This window comes from Cenococcum geophilum, assembly GCF_001692895.1.
Source record: "Cenococcum geophilum 1.58 unplaced genomic scaffold K441scaffold_40, whole genome shotgun sequence".
Classification (NCBI taxonomy): domain Eukaryota; kingdom Fungi; phylum Ascomycota; class Dothideomycetes; order Gloniales; family Gloniaceae; genus Cenococcum; species Cenococcum geophilum.
This window is the reverse complement of record NW_027137598.1, coordinates 311,944-329,726: the sequence shown is the minus strand read 5'-3', so window position 1 is coordinate 329,726 and position 17,783 is coordinate 311,944. Positions and strand designations below refer to the sequence as shown.

Here is a 17,783-nt window from a genome sequence, read left to right as displayed (position 1 = left end):
TTGTCTGGTACACTCTTAAGGGCGAGAATACTAAGGGCCATATGCATACTTACCTCACCGCCGCGCTCTTATTTGGTAATAATAAGAAGAAATATTTAACGCCTTCCTCCAAATATAGGGTTATAAATTGTTACTTAGAGTACGATAAAGCGCTTTACGAGTTGTTTAAAATACTTGTCGCTGAGTTTATAATAAAATACGGCATATCTCCTGAGAACACCAACACATCTCCTGAGGGCACTAATATATCTCCTGAGGGCACCAGCCTTATCGATTTATGAACGTTGGCAGTATTCTCGTGGATTGAATATGGAGCATACGAGGAAGCGGACATGTAGGAGACATGGCATGATGCTGTGAGGGGGGAGGGGATGAATGCGGAGGTAGATTAGTGGCGTCTATAGACCTTATTGGAACGTGAAAAACTTACCCTAATATTAACCCTACTATCGTGGGTACTCTGCCTTACTATACATAGTAAGCACTTCCTAATGCAGGATACTCCCTACTAGTGATCTTGTTGGACTGGAGCCAGTTTGGACTGGACTGGAGCTTTATAGGTAACCGTTAGTCCTATTTAGGTTTAGCGTTTATGGGGAACCTAGGGGAATGGGACCGCAAAGGCTTCCTTCCTCGTTTTAACGCCTGTTCAAAGTAAATTGAAGAGTTTTGACGATTGCTTTATGTGGTGTTGCAACGTATGTGCCATGAAGTAAGTTAGCTATTAATATTTGGTGAACAGATTTAACGAATATAGCTCTATTACTTATACCGATATGCTTTAAAGTTAATATCAACTAACGTTACTGGGAAACGTATAAACCATTTTTTACTCGTTGTTGGAGCATTGCTCTTTTGCGCTGGACTTACTATTTTTGTGGTGTGAGTTATTCCTATGCGTTTATTACCCGGCATCTAAAGCTCACTATAATAGCTTATGTATATTTGTGAACCACTTCCTCTATAACTATCTTTCTTATGCCTTTATCTGTGCGGGCTCTTCCTTGTTATGACGAATAAGGCCTTGATTTGGGTATTATACTTTTGGCTTATCACGGGAGGTACAGAAGTGAGGAACTTGAAGACAGACCTATACTCGACCTTAGTGATTTCAGGAGCGCAAGAAATGAGAAAGCTCAATTGCTTCTCTGTATAGTCTATTACATAGCGTTTACTATAATACTATGTACGGTTTTTGCAGGTCCGGCAGTTAAGTTTAGAGAACTTGATGAGGCTTTCGCAAGGTAAGAAATTCCTTGCGGAAGAGATTGACTAGATTGTTAAACTTTCGTAGTTCCAAGTTGGGGTGCTTGGCTGGAGAAGAGTGGTAAACATGAAGGAAATGAAACGCCCCCTCACTGCATTAAGAGCTTCTAGCTACGATCTGAGCATCATAAGCAGAAAGAATTTGAGAAACAGCGCCGACCTTTCTAGCTATGCGGTGGTATAATATCGTGGGAATGAGCTGGCTCCTGGAGTGAAGCGCTAGTAGGCCGTGGGGTGGATATCGCTAGCTAATCGAGATTAGTTGGTGTGCCCTTGCCCTTTGTCCGTCAAATGTATCACATGCAATTTACAGCTGGAGATTATAAGACGCTAGCACGTCTGACAGCCACATCTGGAATAGCCACGTCTGGAGCAGTCACGTCTGGAGAACAGTCACGTCTGGAGAACAACTAGTCTGACGAACGGTCACATCCGGAGAATAATAGTCCGCAGAAAGTCACAACTAGTCCGAGTCTTACCTGTTTTGCCTTCTTTCCACCGCGCCTCCTATGTCATTTTCGAGTTTATGGCCTACTCTCTGTACTACGTCGCCGGCAATCCTCACCTTAACGAAATTCGCTTAGCTGCAATACTTGGACAGGTAAAAACCCAATATCGCAATAACTATTAAGCAGGGCACTAACTATAACAGATACTCAATGGGCTTGCGTACCTCGCAACGAAAGGATTAGAGCATGGTTCGCTAAGTTGTTCAAATATACTCATTCATCCATATGGAGATGTGAAAATCGGTTAGTAATCAGCTTGGTTTTAAAACCGCCTTTGCTGACAAAATGTCACAGCGTATCAAGAATATTGCCATATCCGCCCATCACAAAACGCTGAACCTCGAGATATTAGAGCGCTAAGTTATATTGTTATGGAACTAATGCAGGGATACGTCAAAGAGGAGCGAGCTGTTGGCGTGGATGACCTGCGTCGTTGGCCGTCCGACTCCGACGCCGTCGGATTCCTCTCCGAAACAACCTCTGCTACTTCGGTTATCGATTCAAACATGCGGATCGTTAGGGTCCGCCAACGAAAATTTTAACCCGAGTTTATAACTAATAAGCTGATTGGTTAACCTAAAGCTTTAATTTAGAGCCTTATTATATAGAATTTAATTAATATATATATATAGATATGAGGTTTTCCAGGGGGAGACCCCCTGGACCCCCCCTATATAGAGCTTTTACTTAATTTAGAAGTAGTAGTAAGGCTAAGGCGTCTTAGTTACTGCTAGGTAGTATTATCTTATTAAAAGGATCTACTATAGTAACTGAGGCGGCCTACTTAAGCTAGGCTTAATTTAGAAGTAATGTATATATACCTCCGTCGTGCTGCGCTGCGGGGGCTGCTTTGCAGTAGGGGGTAAGCTTTAGGCAGAGGCTTGTGCAGAGCTTTAATAGAGCCTTGTGTAGAGCTTTGGTAGAGCCTTATGCAGAGCGTTGGTAGAGCCTCGTGCAGAGCGTTGGTAGAGCCTCGTGCAGAGCCACGTGCAGAGCCTTGTGCAGAGCCACGTGCAGGCGTGCAGGCGTGCAGGCGTGCAGGCGTGCAGGCGTGCGGACGTGCGGACGTGCAGACGTGCAGACGTGCAGACGTTTGTACTGGCGATTAATTGCAGAGACGTTTGTAGAGACAATTGTATGGGCAATTGTATGGACGTTTGATAGATCGTTCGTACGGGCGTTCGATTGATCGATTGTATGGGTGTTTGATTGTTTGATTGATTGATTGATTGATCGTATGGGCGTTCGTATGGGCGTTCGTACGGGCGATTGTGCAGACGTTCGTAGAGCCGTTTGTAGAGCCGTTCGTGTAGACGATTATAGAGCCTTCCTAGTATATTAGTGCTGCGTGTTAGTAGAGCTTTGAGCAGAGCTTTGAGCTCAAGGGGGAGACCCCCTTGGACCCCCCCTGCGCACTGCGTGCTCCATTTACTGCGTGGGCAGAGCTCTTGCAGAGGCTTTGGTAGAGCGTTTGGTAGAGCTTTTGCAGAGCTTCGTGTAGAGCTTCGTGTAAAACTTTGTATAGAGCTTCTATAGAGCCACATGCAGGCGTGCAGACGTTCGTACGGGCGATCAATTGTAGAGACGTTTATAGAGACGATCGTATAGGCAGTTGTATAGACGTTTGATTGATTGATTATACGGACGTTTAATTGGTTGATCGTATGGGCGTTTGTACGGGTGATCGTGTAGACGTTTATAGAGCCATTCGTAGAGCCGTTCGTAGAGACGATCGTATAGGCGTTCGTACGACCAATTGTAGAACCTTCTTAGTATATTAGTACTGCGTGTTAGTAGAGCTTTAGAGCTCCGTATTAAGCTTTAAGTGGAGCTCCGAGTAGAACTTTGAGCTCAAGGGGGAGACCCCCTTGGACCCCCCTGCGCCCTACGTGCTCTATTTACTGCGTGGGCAGAGCTCTTGCAGAGGCTTTGGTAGAGCGTTTAGTAGAGCTTTTAGTAGAGCTTTTGCAGAGCTTCGTACGGAGGTTCGTGCAGAGCTTTGGTAGAGCTTTGGTAGAGCTTTATGCAGAGCTTTGATAGAGCTTCGAGTAGAGCTTTGAGCAGAGCTTTGTATAGGCGTTCGTGCAGGCGTTCGTGCAGGCGTTCGTGCAGGCGTTCGTGCAGGCGTTCGTGCGGGCATTCGTGCAGGCGTTCGTACAGACGTTCGTACGGACGATTGTATGGGCGATTGTAGACGTTTGTAGAGACGTTTATATGGGCGTCTGATTGATTGTACGGGCGTCTGATTAATTGTATGGGCGTTTGACCGATCGTGTGGGCGTTTGTACGGGCAATTGTAGAGCCGTCGTAGAGGTGTTTGCAGAGACGTTTGTAGAGACGATTGTGAGACTTCCTAGTATATTAGTGCTGCGTGTTAATAGAGCTTTGGAGCTCTGTATAGGACTTCGAGCAGAGCTTTGAGCAGAGCTTCAAGGGGAGACCCCCTTGGACCCCCCTGCGTACTGCGTGCTCTATTTCACTGCGTGGCTAGTATACTGGGTAGGTAGAGGTGTTGCAAAGCCTTTGGTAGAGCTTTTGGTAGAGCTTTTGTAGAGCTTCGTACGGAGCTTTGTGCAGAGCTTTTGTAGGGCTTTGGTAGAGCTTGGAGTAGAGCTTTTGCAGAGCTTTGGTAGAGCTCCAGTGTTTTGAAGTTCGTCACGTGGATTCTGCCACAACTTACCGCGCGCTACAATTTTTCTAACCAATTAAAAGCCGGCTTGGCGGGGTTTGAAAATTTGAACACCCAACCACCTGAAAGTATAGACCACTCGTACCTCGGGTCAATGAAGGTACGTTAGAGCTTCATTTCCCGTGCTGTCATCTACTGACATTCTCTAGCATCCGTTATTGCAACTTCCTTGGCGAAAAGAAGTGCTTACGGGATTAGTATCTTTCGCCACTATTGGGGCGCGCATAGGTTACAAGTATCCACCAGAATAGGTAGCTCTTCTTAAACGTTTTCCATCTCGCGAGCATACTTAGAAATTTGGCTAGATTACCTGTATTAATAGCTAATGAAGTAGTAATGTCTTCACTCAATTCCAGCTGGTGACTAGGATTCTGTTACTGGGTCTATCATCGGGTTCCCGGTTCTAGACCTCTCACTAGATTCCCGATTCTGGTCCCTTTCTATTTTTGCCTTTAACGGATCTTCGGGCATCCCTTAAATCAACGAGTTTTCCGCTAATTTTTGCCATACTTCGCTGATTCCTTTTTCTTCCGCCCTTAAATAATAGTCCGTATTATTATGGAAATCACCCAAGTGTATGCTATAGCCACAGGTAGCATCTTTACTTTTCTTATCCTCGTTCACTTCCGTCCCTGTGTGCAGTCATTTTAAAAACCACTTCTCTTCTAGCATCTCAACATCTCACCTATCCGCAGCTGATCCGCCGCCATCGATATTTAGGTCCATGGAGTCGGGCCGATGTCCTTTTACAGTTATTTTATATCACAGTGAATGCGTTCTATGTCGGCTTTAAAGTCCAGGATATCCAGATGGCTGGTTTACGAGCTGCAAATCTCTCGTTAATTAATATGATCACACTTTTCGCTGGTCCTTATCTTAACTTTCTTGCAGATATACTCGGGGTTTCTCTAAACACGTACCAACGAGTTTATCGCTCGGTTGGGATAATGTCGTTCGTCCTTCTACTCTTTCACGTTCTTACGGTGATAGCTAGCCGAAACTCTTTCCCTTTACGTATAGCGGAGAATATGTGGGGAATTATTGTAAGCCTTACCCCCTCTTCCCCCTTTCTATAAAACCAATGCCTTACTAACCGTATCCAACACTGCATAGGGGGGATCGTTACTATGCTTTCTTCTCCTGCTCTCTTATCCTTTTCTCCGTAGGCCATCATACGAAATATTTATCCGCGTGTACTAAGTATTAGCAATCCTTTCCGCCTATTCTATTTGGCGGCACTTAACATTAAAGCCGCTCCCTCCTCGGCTATATGTCTATATCTTTGCGATAACATCCCTTTCGACCCTTCTTCTGCAGTCCGGATTCCTTATTTACCGAAATAGGGCCATAGGCTCCAGCTATTCTCGAGCTTATACCAGTCATGTTAATGATATTGTCAAGATACATCTAAGTTTATCTCGACCGTTAAGAATTGAATTTGCCGAGACTAACTGCTGCACAATCAACTGGCGGAGCATTTAGTAACAGCACTAACAGACCATTAGAGAGGGAGTTTACGTGGGATCCAATGCAAATGCCATTTGTTGCTGAAGAAGGCAAGCAACTTTTCATTGGATGGGTTAATCAGCTTAACGTGCTAGTATATACACCTCTAAATTTTACCGCCCGTGGGAGGGGGACCGCTTATATGCCACAAGAAATGAACGGAGTAGCTTTCGCCGTGGTAACAGTACAGCAGCCTAATAATGTCAATAATCTGACTCTTGCAACAATGGCAAGGCCGGTTATTGTGTTACCTTCCTAGAAGAAAGTAGAAAGGTCTTATTACGTCGTTATACGAAGTTTGGGTTTTACAGAGAGCGTCGTTTTATAGTGTAACAGAGTTCCTTTACTACAGCACCACTATTAAGCTCTTGCCACTTACAATACTTATAAAAGGGTCTTATCCAAGCCTTAGAGTCTCACTACGATACTGGGATATTGTCATCAGCCTTATGTCTGCTGTAGCGCGCAAATTCACGCAAGGTCGCTACGCAGGTTGGTACCTCCAATTAAAGCGATCACTAGTCCAGGCTAGTGCAGAACAACCCCGCCTCACATAATCAATCATCACGGTATAATTTACCTAGAGTGGCTGTGGTTGTGCGGAGTCTTGGCAAGCGGGCCAACCTTGGCCCATGCCTCGGTCAACCAGCTCAATTCTCTGAGAACACCTACAGAATTCGCCACCTCACAAGGGTCTGGTCAGTGCGGCTCGGCCACCCTCCCTGCTAGCGGGGGCGAGTTTAAAGTATTTTACGCTTTAATCATTTGCAGTAAATACCGCTAATTATGCTGCCGCTTATTGCGTCTTAGTAGTGATCCTGTGCAGATATTTTGCTTGATAATGATGATGATGAAGTTTATTCCGCCCGGAGGCACTAAGCCTAAAGGGCACTAGTACTATATTACATAATTACGCTTCCTTTAGTCTCGCTATATTCTCGTACAAGCCCGTATATATGCCTTATTTAGTATTCCCTAGTGTTACTTATGCTTTATTCTACGAGATCTCGTGGGTGGTTAGTAGCAGGTAATCTTAGGGGGCTGTTCCTCCAAGTGTTCAGTGTCCTATCTTCGGCAATTGAAGCGAGATCTGCTGGTGGCACGAGGGTNCATGGTGTGGGATGGTTAAAGCGTAAAGGGGGGGGGGATTTATTGATCCAATTCTGCCTCAAGTCGTTTAGTAGCTATTGCATATTTTACTGTCGCTCGGACCGCGTCCACGTTTGGTGTCCACTGTCTAGGGTCGGTTGGCGCCTTCCCCCCAAGATAGAAGGATAAGCTGCCTCTTCTTGTGTCTGTTTGCTGCAGCATTTGCTCTCGATGTGCTGTCCATTTTGTACACCTAAAGAGGAAGTGTTCGACTGTTTCTCTTGCCTGTCCGCAGTCACATTGATCTGATTCTGCCGCTCCAATGCGGTGCAGATATCCATTAAGTCGTATCATTCCTGTCCGTAACTGGGCCAACACATTTGCCTCTCCTCGCTTGAGGAAGTCATATAGCTTGCGGGTATGTTTACCTGGTAGCGCTGTGTCCATTTTTCTTAAGTACCTTCCTACTCCTTCCGGCAGTGTTTTCCTACCCCACTGTTTTGTTCTTGCAGCGTTTATTGTTGTAGCACTAGAAAATCTGGTGGAGTAACCGATGCATGCATAGATTCAATGTCAAATTATAAGGCATGGTCTACATATATCTATAGTGTGGGTGCTTGGTCAGAGCTGGGGCGATCTGTACGAGATGCTTTACGGAACATTGTGGATTAGTGGCACAATATCCTCACGTAGCTGTCTGAGCATTGCGCTTGACTATTCTGGGTAAAGCTCAGTGCCAAGACTGCTGCCTGAGGTGAGTCTGAGTAGTTTTGCTGCGCGCTCGGCTGCTGGACGTAAGGAGTGGCAGGGTTTATTGATATTATAGTCGCTTGCGAGAGGCAGTAAGAAACCGTAACATAGTACCGGCTATCTGGACCCCAAAGAACATGGATTCTCTACTTCGTCTATTTTAGTGGATGCATATATAGAAGAGCACCTAAAAGGATAATTGAAGCGCTCCGATTGCCATAAAAGCTATGTGATATAGATGTGCTTGGATTCACCATGAAGCGTTCTATCTTTCTTACCTCGAAGGGTAATTAGTCGTTTTCAAGAACATTTGGAAGTCTGACGTGCCGTAAATTTAAGAGCCTCAACTCTCCTAAAGCATCGTCTCCCGGAACTACGGCCAATACTCATCCCGGCCATATTTTACCATCTCTCTTAAGGCATTTAAAGTCTGATACATGCCCTTTATCTCTTTTGTTAAGCTAAAGTTCTCAGGCCCGTAAAGCATCTATAGACGGCTAATGTTAGCGTATCATATATAGACACCGTCTAAGAGAGTATAATTACAGAGCGTAACCAACTCACCGTCTCGCCCTCCTCCCCGATATAACACCAGTACATCTTTAAATCTAGCCCCTTAACCTTTAAGCACGGCATGGGTTTTAAATACATCCCTGGTTTCTCAGACCCTGTCTTTTCCTGTCTCATAAGCCCTTCTAACCGCTTCCTTAGGGCTGCTATTTAGACGCCTAGTTGTACCATGCCGTCCGTTCCAGGTAGACTCTTCTTGTATTCTATCACCGCGAGTTATGGGAGCCACTTAACATAATCTGCCGAGCCTGCTTGATTGATGCTGTGGTTATAGATGTCGACATTGCGGGAAGCGAGTCGGGTGCGTGCTTCTTGTTTCTTAGATTGGGAGAGGTAGATGCAGTAGTCTACACGTTTTGATTCGAAGGGGAGATCCTGTAAGCCGGTTGGGACTAGCGATTTTGGGAATATTTGAGTTGTAGTGCTGTATGAGAAGATAGAGTTAGTAAGATAGCATTTGCGTAGTTGGCAAAAGCACAGAAAAGTCATACACATTTTCTACTTGGACCTTTTGGTCGTTGTCCCGGTTTTCTAGCTTAGTAGCTAAGTCTAGCAATGGTCGGAAGACCTCCTCCATCCAAGACGGCTCTGGCTTTCCAAGATCTTGGTATTGTAACGCGGCGTCTCAAATCGATAGCAATTCCTTAAGCAATTCCCTAGTATGCACTGTGGCTTTGCTGTCGGAGTTGCTAAAGTTGTTGGGGTGGGCGGAGCGATTGAAGAAGATATCGCGGTACTCGCGGTCATCAAGTGCATTGAGCTGGTTCTATACAAATGTGTCTTGTAAGCTGTTGCCGGCCAGAATCTATTATCGGGAGGAGAAACTACCTGTAAATATCGCGGTAGGACGCCAATACTATCCTGGATGTCAATAAATCTATTCCATAGCACTTTGACATCTTGTGGTACCCTTATCGCCGCCTCTACTTCGATAGGCGGTTTCGCTGCTCTTAAGTCGCTAATCCTCTTCGTCGGGCTGCGCGATTGTAACCTGTAGTTGCGACTGGCGCTTGTGAGCTTGGTTGCTGCGGTAAATATAGTGGAGCGGGAGAGTGTTGTGGGTGTGCGGAAGTTAAGCTCGGAGGTTGTTGTAGAGAGATACTCTTTAAGCTAGAGCTGATTAATATTAACATTGTCAATAAGGTCCGGATCATCAGAAGCGGTGTTATTCTAAGCGTATTAATAGGATTTGGATAATTGCCCTGGTCTCCTAGTCGGCAGCTTTGTTTGTGAGGTAGTTTTCTTATCCACACTTTTGTTGAACCTGCTCTTTCTGCCTTGCGACCGTGTTGTTACCCCGCTCTCTCCGTCTCGTCCATTCCTAACGCGCTGGTTACCGTTATCCATGAAATTTCCGGGTAGTGATTGGGAACGCGGCCGGAGTCGTCGAACTTCGTCTAAAGCGGCCTTGTAATGCTGATTCCGCTTCTATGGTCTAAGAAAAGCAGAGGAGACTTCGAATAAATTAGTGGTTGAGGGGTCGGTTTCGCATGATCGCAGCCAATTATTGATGATGCGCTCGCTCTCTGAGAGCTTCCACGGCTCTTGGAGAGAGTTAGACATATTGGGGGTTGTCTGAAATAGTTTGAAGAATTCTCGAGCTAGAGCAATGATGAAGTTACTTGTAGATTTGAAGGCAGAAATAATTCTTGTTCGTGGACCGTTGCCCAGCAACACTGACGATCTGCAGGGGTCCTTTCCAGGACGCAAGGTGGCGTTCCTGCGACGGTTGCGGCGTCTTGGCGTAATGTCAAATACGCACAGCCTCTTCCATGTGGCACAATCATTACGTGGGGTGTTATCCATTTAACCAAAGCCTCTTTCCTTACCCAAAGAAGGGTGGCCGCTGTAAAGTTGGCGGCCATGATTATGGGAGACCGAGCTGCGTCAATGCATTCTGCAAGTCCTGCCCAGACAACTTCGTCTCGACATATGCGCAGATTGGGCGTTTCCGTAGAATTTTCTTGGGATTTAAATTATAATATAAGGACCCTTTATTAAATTAATTAATTTCCAAGTCTCTTTCCATTATTTAATCTCATTAATGAAATATTTCTAGATATGTGATCAGGGTAATACAAATACCCGATTTTTATTACTCTCTTGGCAGATATTACGTAATTATATTTAAACTCTAACGTGTTCGGCAAGCAAGCTGGCCATGCAAGCACCCGGGCCACCCACCACGCTACCGAGGGCAAATATTGGAAGTTACTTAACCACGAATAGTTGTATTAAGTGCAGCTATCTACTATCTACCAGTTTGACGTCTGGGGCACGTACGTGCTGTGTGTTCTGTTGATTCGCACATGCTGCACTTGCGCACTGCGCGTTGCGGCCGCTCAGCTGCTGCATCTGCTGTAGCCCCCTTACGCCTAGTTTGGGCGGTTTGTGCACGAGATAGGCCCTCTACTCCTGTTAGAACACCCCCCTTAGCTATATACGTGCGCCGCTTTGCCCTCTTCCTTTTCTGGCGTTGGTTTTCTGCCCGTAGCTTCTCATTTTCGCTTGCAAGCAGGACAGCGCTTAACATTGCCATTTCGCAACCTTTGACAAGCTGGCCAAGTGCTTGCTCTGTTGGACTTGGTGGGCTATGCGTACGCCGCCTGAGATAGCGCCTTAGCAGGGCCGTCTGGTGTTGTAGTTCAGCAATATTGTGAGGTTTCGGCTGCCTAAGATGCATTCGACTGCGGACAACGTTGGGGTGATGGCGTCTGATATTTGGCGTGTAGCTGATGCAGTGCTGCCTGCCTAGCCTGCTAGTCGAAATGTGGGAGTATGCACCATGGCGTTCCACTTCTACCTCGCAAGTATTTGCATCTTTCACGATTTACATAACTGATGCGAGATCCGGCGAGTGTCCGAAGGCGTCTCGGATACCGCTATTACATAATAGAATATACATACATACATACATACATACGTACTAAAAAAGAGCCGGGGGCCAGAAGCGCCCCCCTCCTAAAATAGAATGCCCGGGTTAGTGTGTCCACAGCAGCTGACCACTTAACCGACTCGCGTCGTCATTGGACCCAAAAACGGCCTCCACGAGATGTCGGGTCTAAGTTGGATGGATGAGATGACTGATGGGGGATGGGTGATACAGTTGCTACACAATATCTGACAGACGCTATTACTGCGACCAAAGAGTTCTAGACCGAATTTAGGGACGTCTTGATATGTTTAGGTAGAGCTCTGGTCATTCAAGGGGTGGGCTATGTATCGGTTGAGTTCCTAAGTAATATATTAGGTAGCTAATTGATCTTGCGTTCACCGGGGCTTGTATAGATCGACTAGGTATAGACAAGATATACATTCGAAACTTGGCAAAAATAACCAAGTGAAACCCTCGAAACAACGCGGCCTAAATTAAAGAGCGCAGTCCAGTAGCATGTATCCAGGAATGAGTCATGTCTCATGGAATGCGCTAGAAACAATCCTGAGCGGGGGCCTAAACTGGACCTGCGCAACCCTTTACAGCCCAAGCATTGGCTTCCCATAAGGAGACGCGGGTGTCCTTAACACATCTGGAATTCGCTATTACTGCGAATGTAGAATTTCAGTGTGATTTCATGGGAGGAGGCCAGTTTGATAATTTGCAGTCCTACACTTAGCTCTACAGAACGCACGCCCTTTTGGCACGTGGGCAGATATACGTTTAGAATTCAGCTATCCTTTCTCTTTCTTTACATTTATTCTTGTCAATAGTAACTGCACTGTCCATTGGCTAGTAATACTGTGTCAAAGCGCCTGACGATCGTTATGTGAGGGCGATCGTCAGGCGCTTTGACCCAGTATATGTACATCCCAATAAATTTGCGTTACGTAACTTTGATATGACATGAATACACAGCCTTAAGACTCGAAATTCGGAATACAATATCACGAGCGTCCTCAAATCCAAACGTATACTGGGATACTCCGCTGCAAATAATAGGGCACGGCGCCAAGCAGGCTATTCCACTATGGGTTTAGTTGGTAAGCATTCCCAAGAGGATATTTCCCCTCCGGATGCCCCGGCCAAGAGATTGACCCGAACACTGACGTGGAGATGATCATTAGTTACGCATGAGAGGGTAAAAATAGTTATAGTTCTTCTTTGATAAATTACAAATGCCAAATGCATTCCTACTAGCGCATCTGTAAGCGCTCACTTGATGCTTCAAAAGAAATGTATTAGACACGTATTACATGACAGTCGAGCGAGCGAAGAGATTTGTCGTTAGCTGCATGGCAGTCTGCTATTGGAGAAAACTCCATAAAATACTTGAGTTCATCACACGATAATACACAGTAAAAAGAAGACTCCGTTCCTACCTGGCCAGCAACTTAATAAGACGCTGTTCAAAGGAATCCAACCCTGCAGCACTCGTCACTGTCAGGTTCCGTTGCCCAGGACTTGCCTCCTCCACTTGCTCCTCAGCCGCGTCCTCGCTAGATCGTCTGCTCTCAAGGCTACCGGTGAAACGATCCTTTCTAATAAATAAACCTGCCACGGGACCTCCTTTATGCCTAAACCCAGAATCTAAATCAAAACCGCCATCCGAGTCAGAATTCGATAGACCGATTGTCGAAGACCGGCTTAATCCTGTGGAAGTTGACGTCGTCGGCCGGCGCGCCGGGGCCCCAGATATAGAGCCCTTAATGGTTGACAGCGAATTCATCGATCCTGCTCTATCGCCATCAACACTTCCCCAAAGGTTTCTAACTAAGAAGCTGGTATCGTTCATGTCTACTTCCGTCCACTGGGGTGACCGCAGAGTTGGTGTCTTTGTCCCGTCGTCTGCTTCCTCGGCTTCCTCGGCTTCCTCGGCTTGCGAAGTAGCGTCCTTTAAAGTGTTGACTTCTGTGTCGTTCGCACCCACAATATAACCATTATGAGTTTTTCTAAACAAACCATTGTGACATCCTCTCTCCAAACAACCCCAAAGGCTTCCAGCTATGAAGGTGGTCTTGTTCGTGCCTGTCTCTGACAGTTGGGGGGATTGCGGAGTTGGCGTCTCTACCCCGTCGTCTGCAAGCGTAGGGTCGGCTTGCGCTATGTCGTCTGCTGTGTCGTCCGCATCCGCATCTACAATGCGACCATCACGGGTCTTTTTGAACAAACCATTGCGACATCCCGTCTCTAAACACTGATTTGCCGAGTATCGTTTCTCCAGACGGGAATCGAGCATGTGAAAGAGGAGTTCTACTAACTTGTTATTGTTTTCGTCCTCATAATCAAGTCTTTTAAGGAGCAACTCGGTCCATATCGAGATCCATTTCTCCATTGCAACTGCTTACCGCCTAAGGTCTTTCTTCTTAGGAAGAGGCGGAACTTTTAGAAGGCCATACATATTAAATATAATGATTCCTACCGACCAGATGTCCACTTTGGCCCCATAGCCGTTACTCGTACGAGTCCTCCTAGGGAAAACGTCTGGCGCAGCATATGGCAGTGTCCCACAGAAAGTATTCAGGAGGTTGTTGGTTGGTGTTACAATCTTAGAAAGGCTAAAATCGGCGATAATAACGGTAATCTTGTCCTTGTCCTTGTCGATAAGTAGGTTTTCAGGCTTAAGATTACGATGGATTATCCCACGTTCATACAAGTGACGGAGGCCGAGGAGTATCTGTCGAAGGGCGGAGACGTATTATTTGTCCGTGAGGAGATGTCGCTCGAGGTGGCCGTTAGGGTAAAACGGCATCACGAGGGTAGGCTCAGGTGTAAGGTGAAAGTCAATCACCCGTATAACGTTTGGCTATTTAATAATTAGAGCTATAACCGGAGCTGACTCAGGTAGCGGTAATAGCACACTTACATAAGCATTGTTCCTCATGATATCAATTTCATTCTGTATTATGTCCCTCTACTTTTCTTCATCCCGCTTCCTCTTCTGGTCGCTGGCGGAGGCCTTAAATAGAGGGGTAAACGTCTTGGCGGCATAGTACAGCCCATCACGCATTCTAATAACCTTGCGAACTTCACCAAATTGGCCCTTTCCAATTACTTTGTTATCCAAGTAGATGGGCTAGTGCGTAGGAGTCTAATATTAACTGGGTATTGCGGTAGACTGATAGCTATCAAATTCGAGTGCCTTAACGGATGGGAGCGCTGTCTGGCTTTGTTTGAAGAATGCTTATAAGTTCTCCCTATATTCGGGTCGACCTGCTCGCTAGTTAGGAAACTCAATTTTGATTACTAGACCACCCGCATGGATTGTAACATCCTCCCATTTTAACTTAGTGCCAGGCCCGCGGGAGAGAATCCACGTCTCCTTCTTCCGCTTTTCGTCTTGTTTTTGGTTATCATAGCTGACAGCGGTCCCGTGCGACGAATGGTAATCGTAAAGAAATATCCAACCCCTCTCATCGACGTTAATGTTGTATTACTGGCCACTAATCCCTCTGGTTCCTCGATGCCCCAGGAGGACATCAGAAAGCTTGTTAGTGCCAAACTGCCACCCTTCCAAGGGGTCCTTGGGGGGCTTGTCGAAGGTCAGAATGATGCGATCAGTGGCATCCTGGTCTACCTCCCTCTCCTCCTCGGATAGCGACCATACGGACGGCGTGGGCTCCCGACTGTTGATTGTGGGTTCTTCAGCGACGCCCCCTGTGGCACTGTGGAAGCGATTCGCGTTTTCCGGCAGGCGAAAGGCCGTCATGGCCCTGTTTTTCCCATCGCGCGGGGTCAGAACTGCGAACACATTGGGGTTGTCCATGCTGAATGGCGAGGTGGGGACAACGAATTATGACAGGATAGATCGGTGGAATAAGAAATAGACCTTGACGGGAGTACTAGAGACAGAAAATGTCGAGGAAACGAACGGTTCTAGACAGAAGCACTCAGGAAGAGCAGCCAACACAGGTGATATACCCAGGCACTTCTGCTCTCAGGTACCCCCGTGGGTGCAGGGGCTCATAGCTGCATGAATTCGTGTTGATTTGATAGGCTTGTACACTACATTAAGCGCGGGGGCCAATGGGTCGCAGGGGCTTGCTTCAAGGGCAGGCCGCATTTGACACAAGGTGGCACGAGCACTGACTGGTGGGCGCCCCTACAAAATTTTCTCAAGGATCTCTCCGATCCTCGTCTTTTCTCGTCATCTCTTCTTCGCAGGTAGCCAGACAGCTAGTTATCTGGTCCTCAATCAATCAGCGTTAGGTTCAATCATCTCCAGCCTCCGGGCCGCTAAAAAAGGGCGGCCCGACTGTCATCCGAGGGACTGCGCCCACATAGGTCTCACATCTGCTGCCTGGCAGCCCGCGTCGTATAACAACAACTACTTCGCTGCCACCGCGTGCACCACCGCCATGGATTCTGACGACTCTTACATTGATGACCTGGTCGCCCGCCGTACTGTCAAAGACTTTGGTGGCGATTTTAGGTACGTGCTGGCTCACCACCCACAATTGCAGCTAATCATGCCAACACCTCTCCCTCGAAAAGCATCGTCACAGTACCAGGCTTAGAGACCCTCACCGAGCCAGAGAAAGCCAAAGTGTACGCCAAATTAGAGACTTTAGAGTACGAGTCCAGAAACCCCTCAGACTGCCCTAGGCGAGTCAAGCTGACGCAACACTTTCTTTCGCGCTTAGAAGCCAACTTCTAATCACATCTCATCAGGTCGATAATGCTCTTCTGTCTAGGCTACAGTCAGTACTCCTACCCCATCCATCCCTTCGTTACACTAATAATATGACAACGTAGAGACCTAACACCACCCCTTAACCCTAAGGCGGAGGAGGAGGAGTCTCGCTCCATAGAGGACCAGGCGCGCAAGGTTCTAGAAAAGGAAGGCTGTCCTCCTTGCTACCCAACTGATCTTAAGATTCCCTTGCTAGACATCCCCAAGCAATACCAAGGAATAATATTATACTGGAAATCGTTTGCCGGAACAGATGACTTAGTACTCCGTACCCAATTATCAGACTGGGAGCAATTCCGTCAATCTCAAAAGAAAACCCGACAACAGTATCGACACAAACCTTTCAGTAATTTTAAGGAGAAGGTCCGGGAACATCAGCGAAGGCATCAATTAGGAGGGAATGTACGTCTACAATCTAACTCAGGACAACAGAGTCGGCTAGAGAATTAGACTAAGTTTCAGAACTACCATCTTCAAAACCACGAGCGGTTAGAGAAGAAGAGAGATGATCGGAAGGGAGCGTTGGATATCGCTCAGAAGAAAGCCGAGGGTGCGGACGCCGCAGGCGTCGAATATGCAGCAGAAGGCCTAAATTTTCAGTACATGCTGGAGACTGCTAAACGGAAGTTAGGATACCACGAGAATCTCCTACGGTAGATCGAGCAGGAGCGTATGGCAATGGATGCTGTACAACCGCCATCCATCGAAGGAGACTATAACAATCAGGATGGCGGACTAAAAGCCATCCAGATGCCCTCCAAATTCGACCGCCGGAAGAGACGACTGAAAGCTCATGAGGTACTTAGCAAGGTAAGGGTTTCGAAATTCGAGCCCCAGAAACGGAACATGCAGCGCCAGAAGCGCAATGCACCAGAAGCTCAACCTGCCATCGAGGACTCGGGCCCTCCACAGAGCAGCGTCTCACGGAGCCCGGACAGCCGAGAGAGCAAGCCTCGAAGTACCAAGAAAGACGCCGCTCTACGTCAAATTTGTCCACAGAGGGTGTCCAAGGTCAAACGATTTGCTGATGCCAGCGCGAAATCACCGCCAGCGACGCCGCTCCGCCGGGTTTGGCAAAAACGAGCGCCAGATCGAGCACGACCCAAGCACCAGCAGTCCCCACAACGGCCACAATCTGCGCCTATGGTTGTCAAGACGCGCAGTGGACGGGAGTCGCGGAGACCGGAGAGGTGGGGGTTCCCAGATAAGTAGCTAGGCGTTCCTGGCGAATAGAAATGTTACTCCTAGTTCATCACACGATGATGCATTACCCCTTCTTCGCCATCATAGGTAATAAACCCGAGCAGCTTCTTGCGCGTCGTTATCGTCTGCGACTCGCCAGGCAGATGCGGGCTGGGGTAGCACGATAGTGGGTGGGAGCAAGCTTGGGATGGGCCGGGTGGGGCCCGGGTCTGGGTCTGTTCGGCGGCCAGGGGGACGGCATCGAGCCTCTTAGTAAAATAATTTATATATTAATAAAAGCTACAAGCCAAAACGCCCATGCGGGCTCAGGGTCGAACGGCGCTCGGCGAAATGGTCCGTGCTCCCATCACCTAGGCGCTGGTCTCTGTACAGGAAACATCATCGTGCATTCTCGGGATGCCCCCGCCAAGGTGGCACCTGGAATGTGCCTCCAAATGAGGCTCTCCTAGAGAGGACTCGAAAACTATACCTTTACGCTACCAGATATTATCATAGGCAAATATAGGCCTCATCTTCATCAAGCGGACCGAACTCATACATGCCTGGTTTAAGTTCTTCTGTGGTATATATAAA

General features: G+C 47.2%; 8 protein-coding genes across 8 annotated transcripts; 3 read left to right on the top strand and 5 right to left on the bottom strand.

Moving 5' to 3' along the window:
- The first annotated feature begins 1,530 nt into the window (after positions 1-1,530).
- K441DRAFT_220440 (uncharacterized protein) lies at positions 1,531-2,370 on the top strand. Its single transcript, XM_067640586.1, has 3 exons — positions 1,531-1,867; positions 1,919-2,018; positions 2,070-2,370. The coding sequence occupies exons 1-3, from the start codon at positions 1,793-1,795 to the stop codon at positions 2,315-2,317; spliced, it is 423 nt and encodes a 140-aa protein (XP_067500711.1). The 5' UTR covers positions 1,531-1,792; the 3' UTR covers positions 2,318-2,370.
- A 2,472-nt stretch (positions 2,371-4,842) lies between these two features.
- Positions 4,843-5,828, top strand: K441DRAFT_220418 (uncharacterized protein). The gene is made up of 3 exons (XM_067640585.1): positions 4,843-5,056; positions 5,185-5,507; positions 5,578-5,828. The coding sequence occupies exons 1-3, from the start codon at positions 5,023-5,025 to the stop codon at positions 5,662-5,664; spliced, it is 444 nt and encodes a 147-aa protein (XP_067500710.1). The 5' UTR covers positions 4,843-5,022; the 3' UTR covers positions 5,665-5,828.
- A 2,354-nt stretch (positions 5,829-8,182) lies between these two features.
- On the bottom strand, positions 8,183-8,529 carry K441DRAFT_575731 (uncharacterized protein; the record flags this gene model as incomplete). Its single annotated transcript, XM_067644179.1, has 2 exons — positions 8,183-8,296; positions 8,374-8,529. Coding segments are annotated over 2 exons (270 nt in total), but the record flags the coding sequence as incomplete, so codon positions are not given.
- A 364-nt stretch (positions 8,530-8,893) lies between these two features.
- K441DRAFT_664838 (uncharacterized protein) lies at positions 8,894-10,149 on the bottom strand. The gene is made up of 4 exons (XM_067649413.1): positions 9,835-10,149; positions 9,631-9,804; positions 9,208-9,489; positions 8,894-9,145 (listed from the first exon to the last, which is right to left on the bottom strand). The coding sequence occupies exons 1-4, from the start codon at positions 9,940-9,942 to the stop codon at positions 9,005-9,007; spliced, it is 705 nt and encodes a 234-aa protein (XP_067500708.1). The 5' UTR covers positions 9,943-10,149; the 3' UTR covers positions 8,894-9,004.
- A 2,543-nt stretch (positions 10,150-12,692) lies between these two features.
- Positions 12,693-14,198, bottom strand: K441DRAFT_679711 (kinase-like protein; the record flags this gene model as incomplete). The annotated part of the gene is made up of 3 exons (XM_067651299.1): positions 12,693-13,605; positions 13,663-13,991; positions 14,181-14,198. The coding sequence occupies 3 exons, from the start codon at positions 14,196-14,198 to the stop codon at positions 12,693-12,695; spliced, it is 1,260 nt and encodes a 419-aa protein (XP_067500707.1).
- Positions 14,199-14,534: 336 nt separating this feature from the next.
- Positions 14,535-14,717, bottom strand: K441DRAFT_575299 (uncharacterized protein; the record flags this gene model as incomplete). The annotated part of the gene is made up of 1 exon (XM_067644155.1): positions 14,535-14,717. A coding segment is annotated over one exon (183 nt), but the record flags the coding sequence as incomplete, so codon positions are not given.
- Positions 14,718-14,747: 30 nt separating this feature from the next.
- Positions 14,748-15,080, bottom strand: K441DRAFT_679710 (uncharacterized protein; the record flags this gene model as incomplete). Its single annotated transcript, XM_067651298.1, has 1 exon — positions 14,748-15,080. The coding sequence occupies one exon, from the start codon at positions 15,078-15,080 to the stop codon at positions 14,748-14,750; it is 333 nt and encodes a 110-aa protein (XP_067500705.1).
- Positions 15,081-15,449: 369 nt separating this feature from the next.
- On the top strand, positions 15,450-17,219 carry K441DRAFT_698529 (uncharacterized protein; the record flags this gene model as incomplete). The annotated part of the gene is made up of 5 exons (XM_067653072.1): positions 15,450-15,746; positions 15,809-15,886; positions 15,958-16,014; positions 16,070-16,409; positions 16,665-17,219. Exons 1-5 carry the CDS (start codon positions 15,673-15,675, stop codon positions 17,217-17,219), a joined length of 1,104 nt encoding a protein of 367 aa, XP_067500704.1. The 5' UTR covers positions 15,450-15,672.
- Between the last annotated feature and the right edge of the window lie 564 nt (positions 17,220-17,783).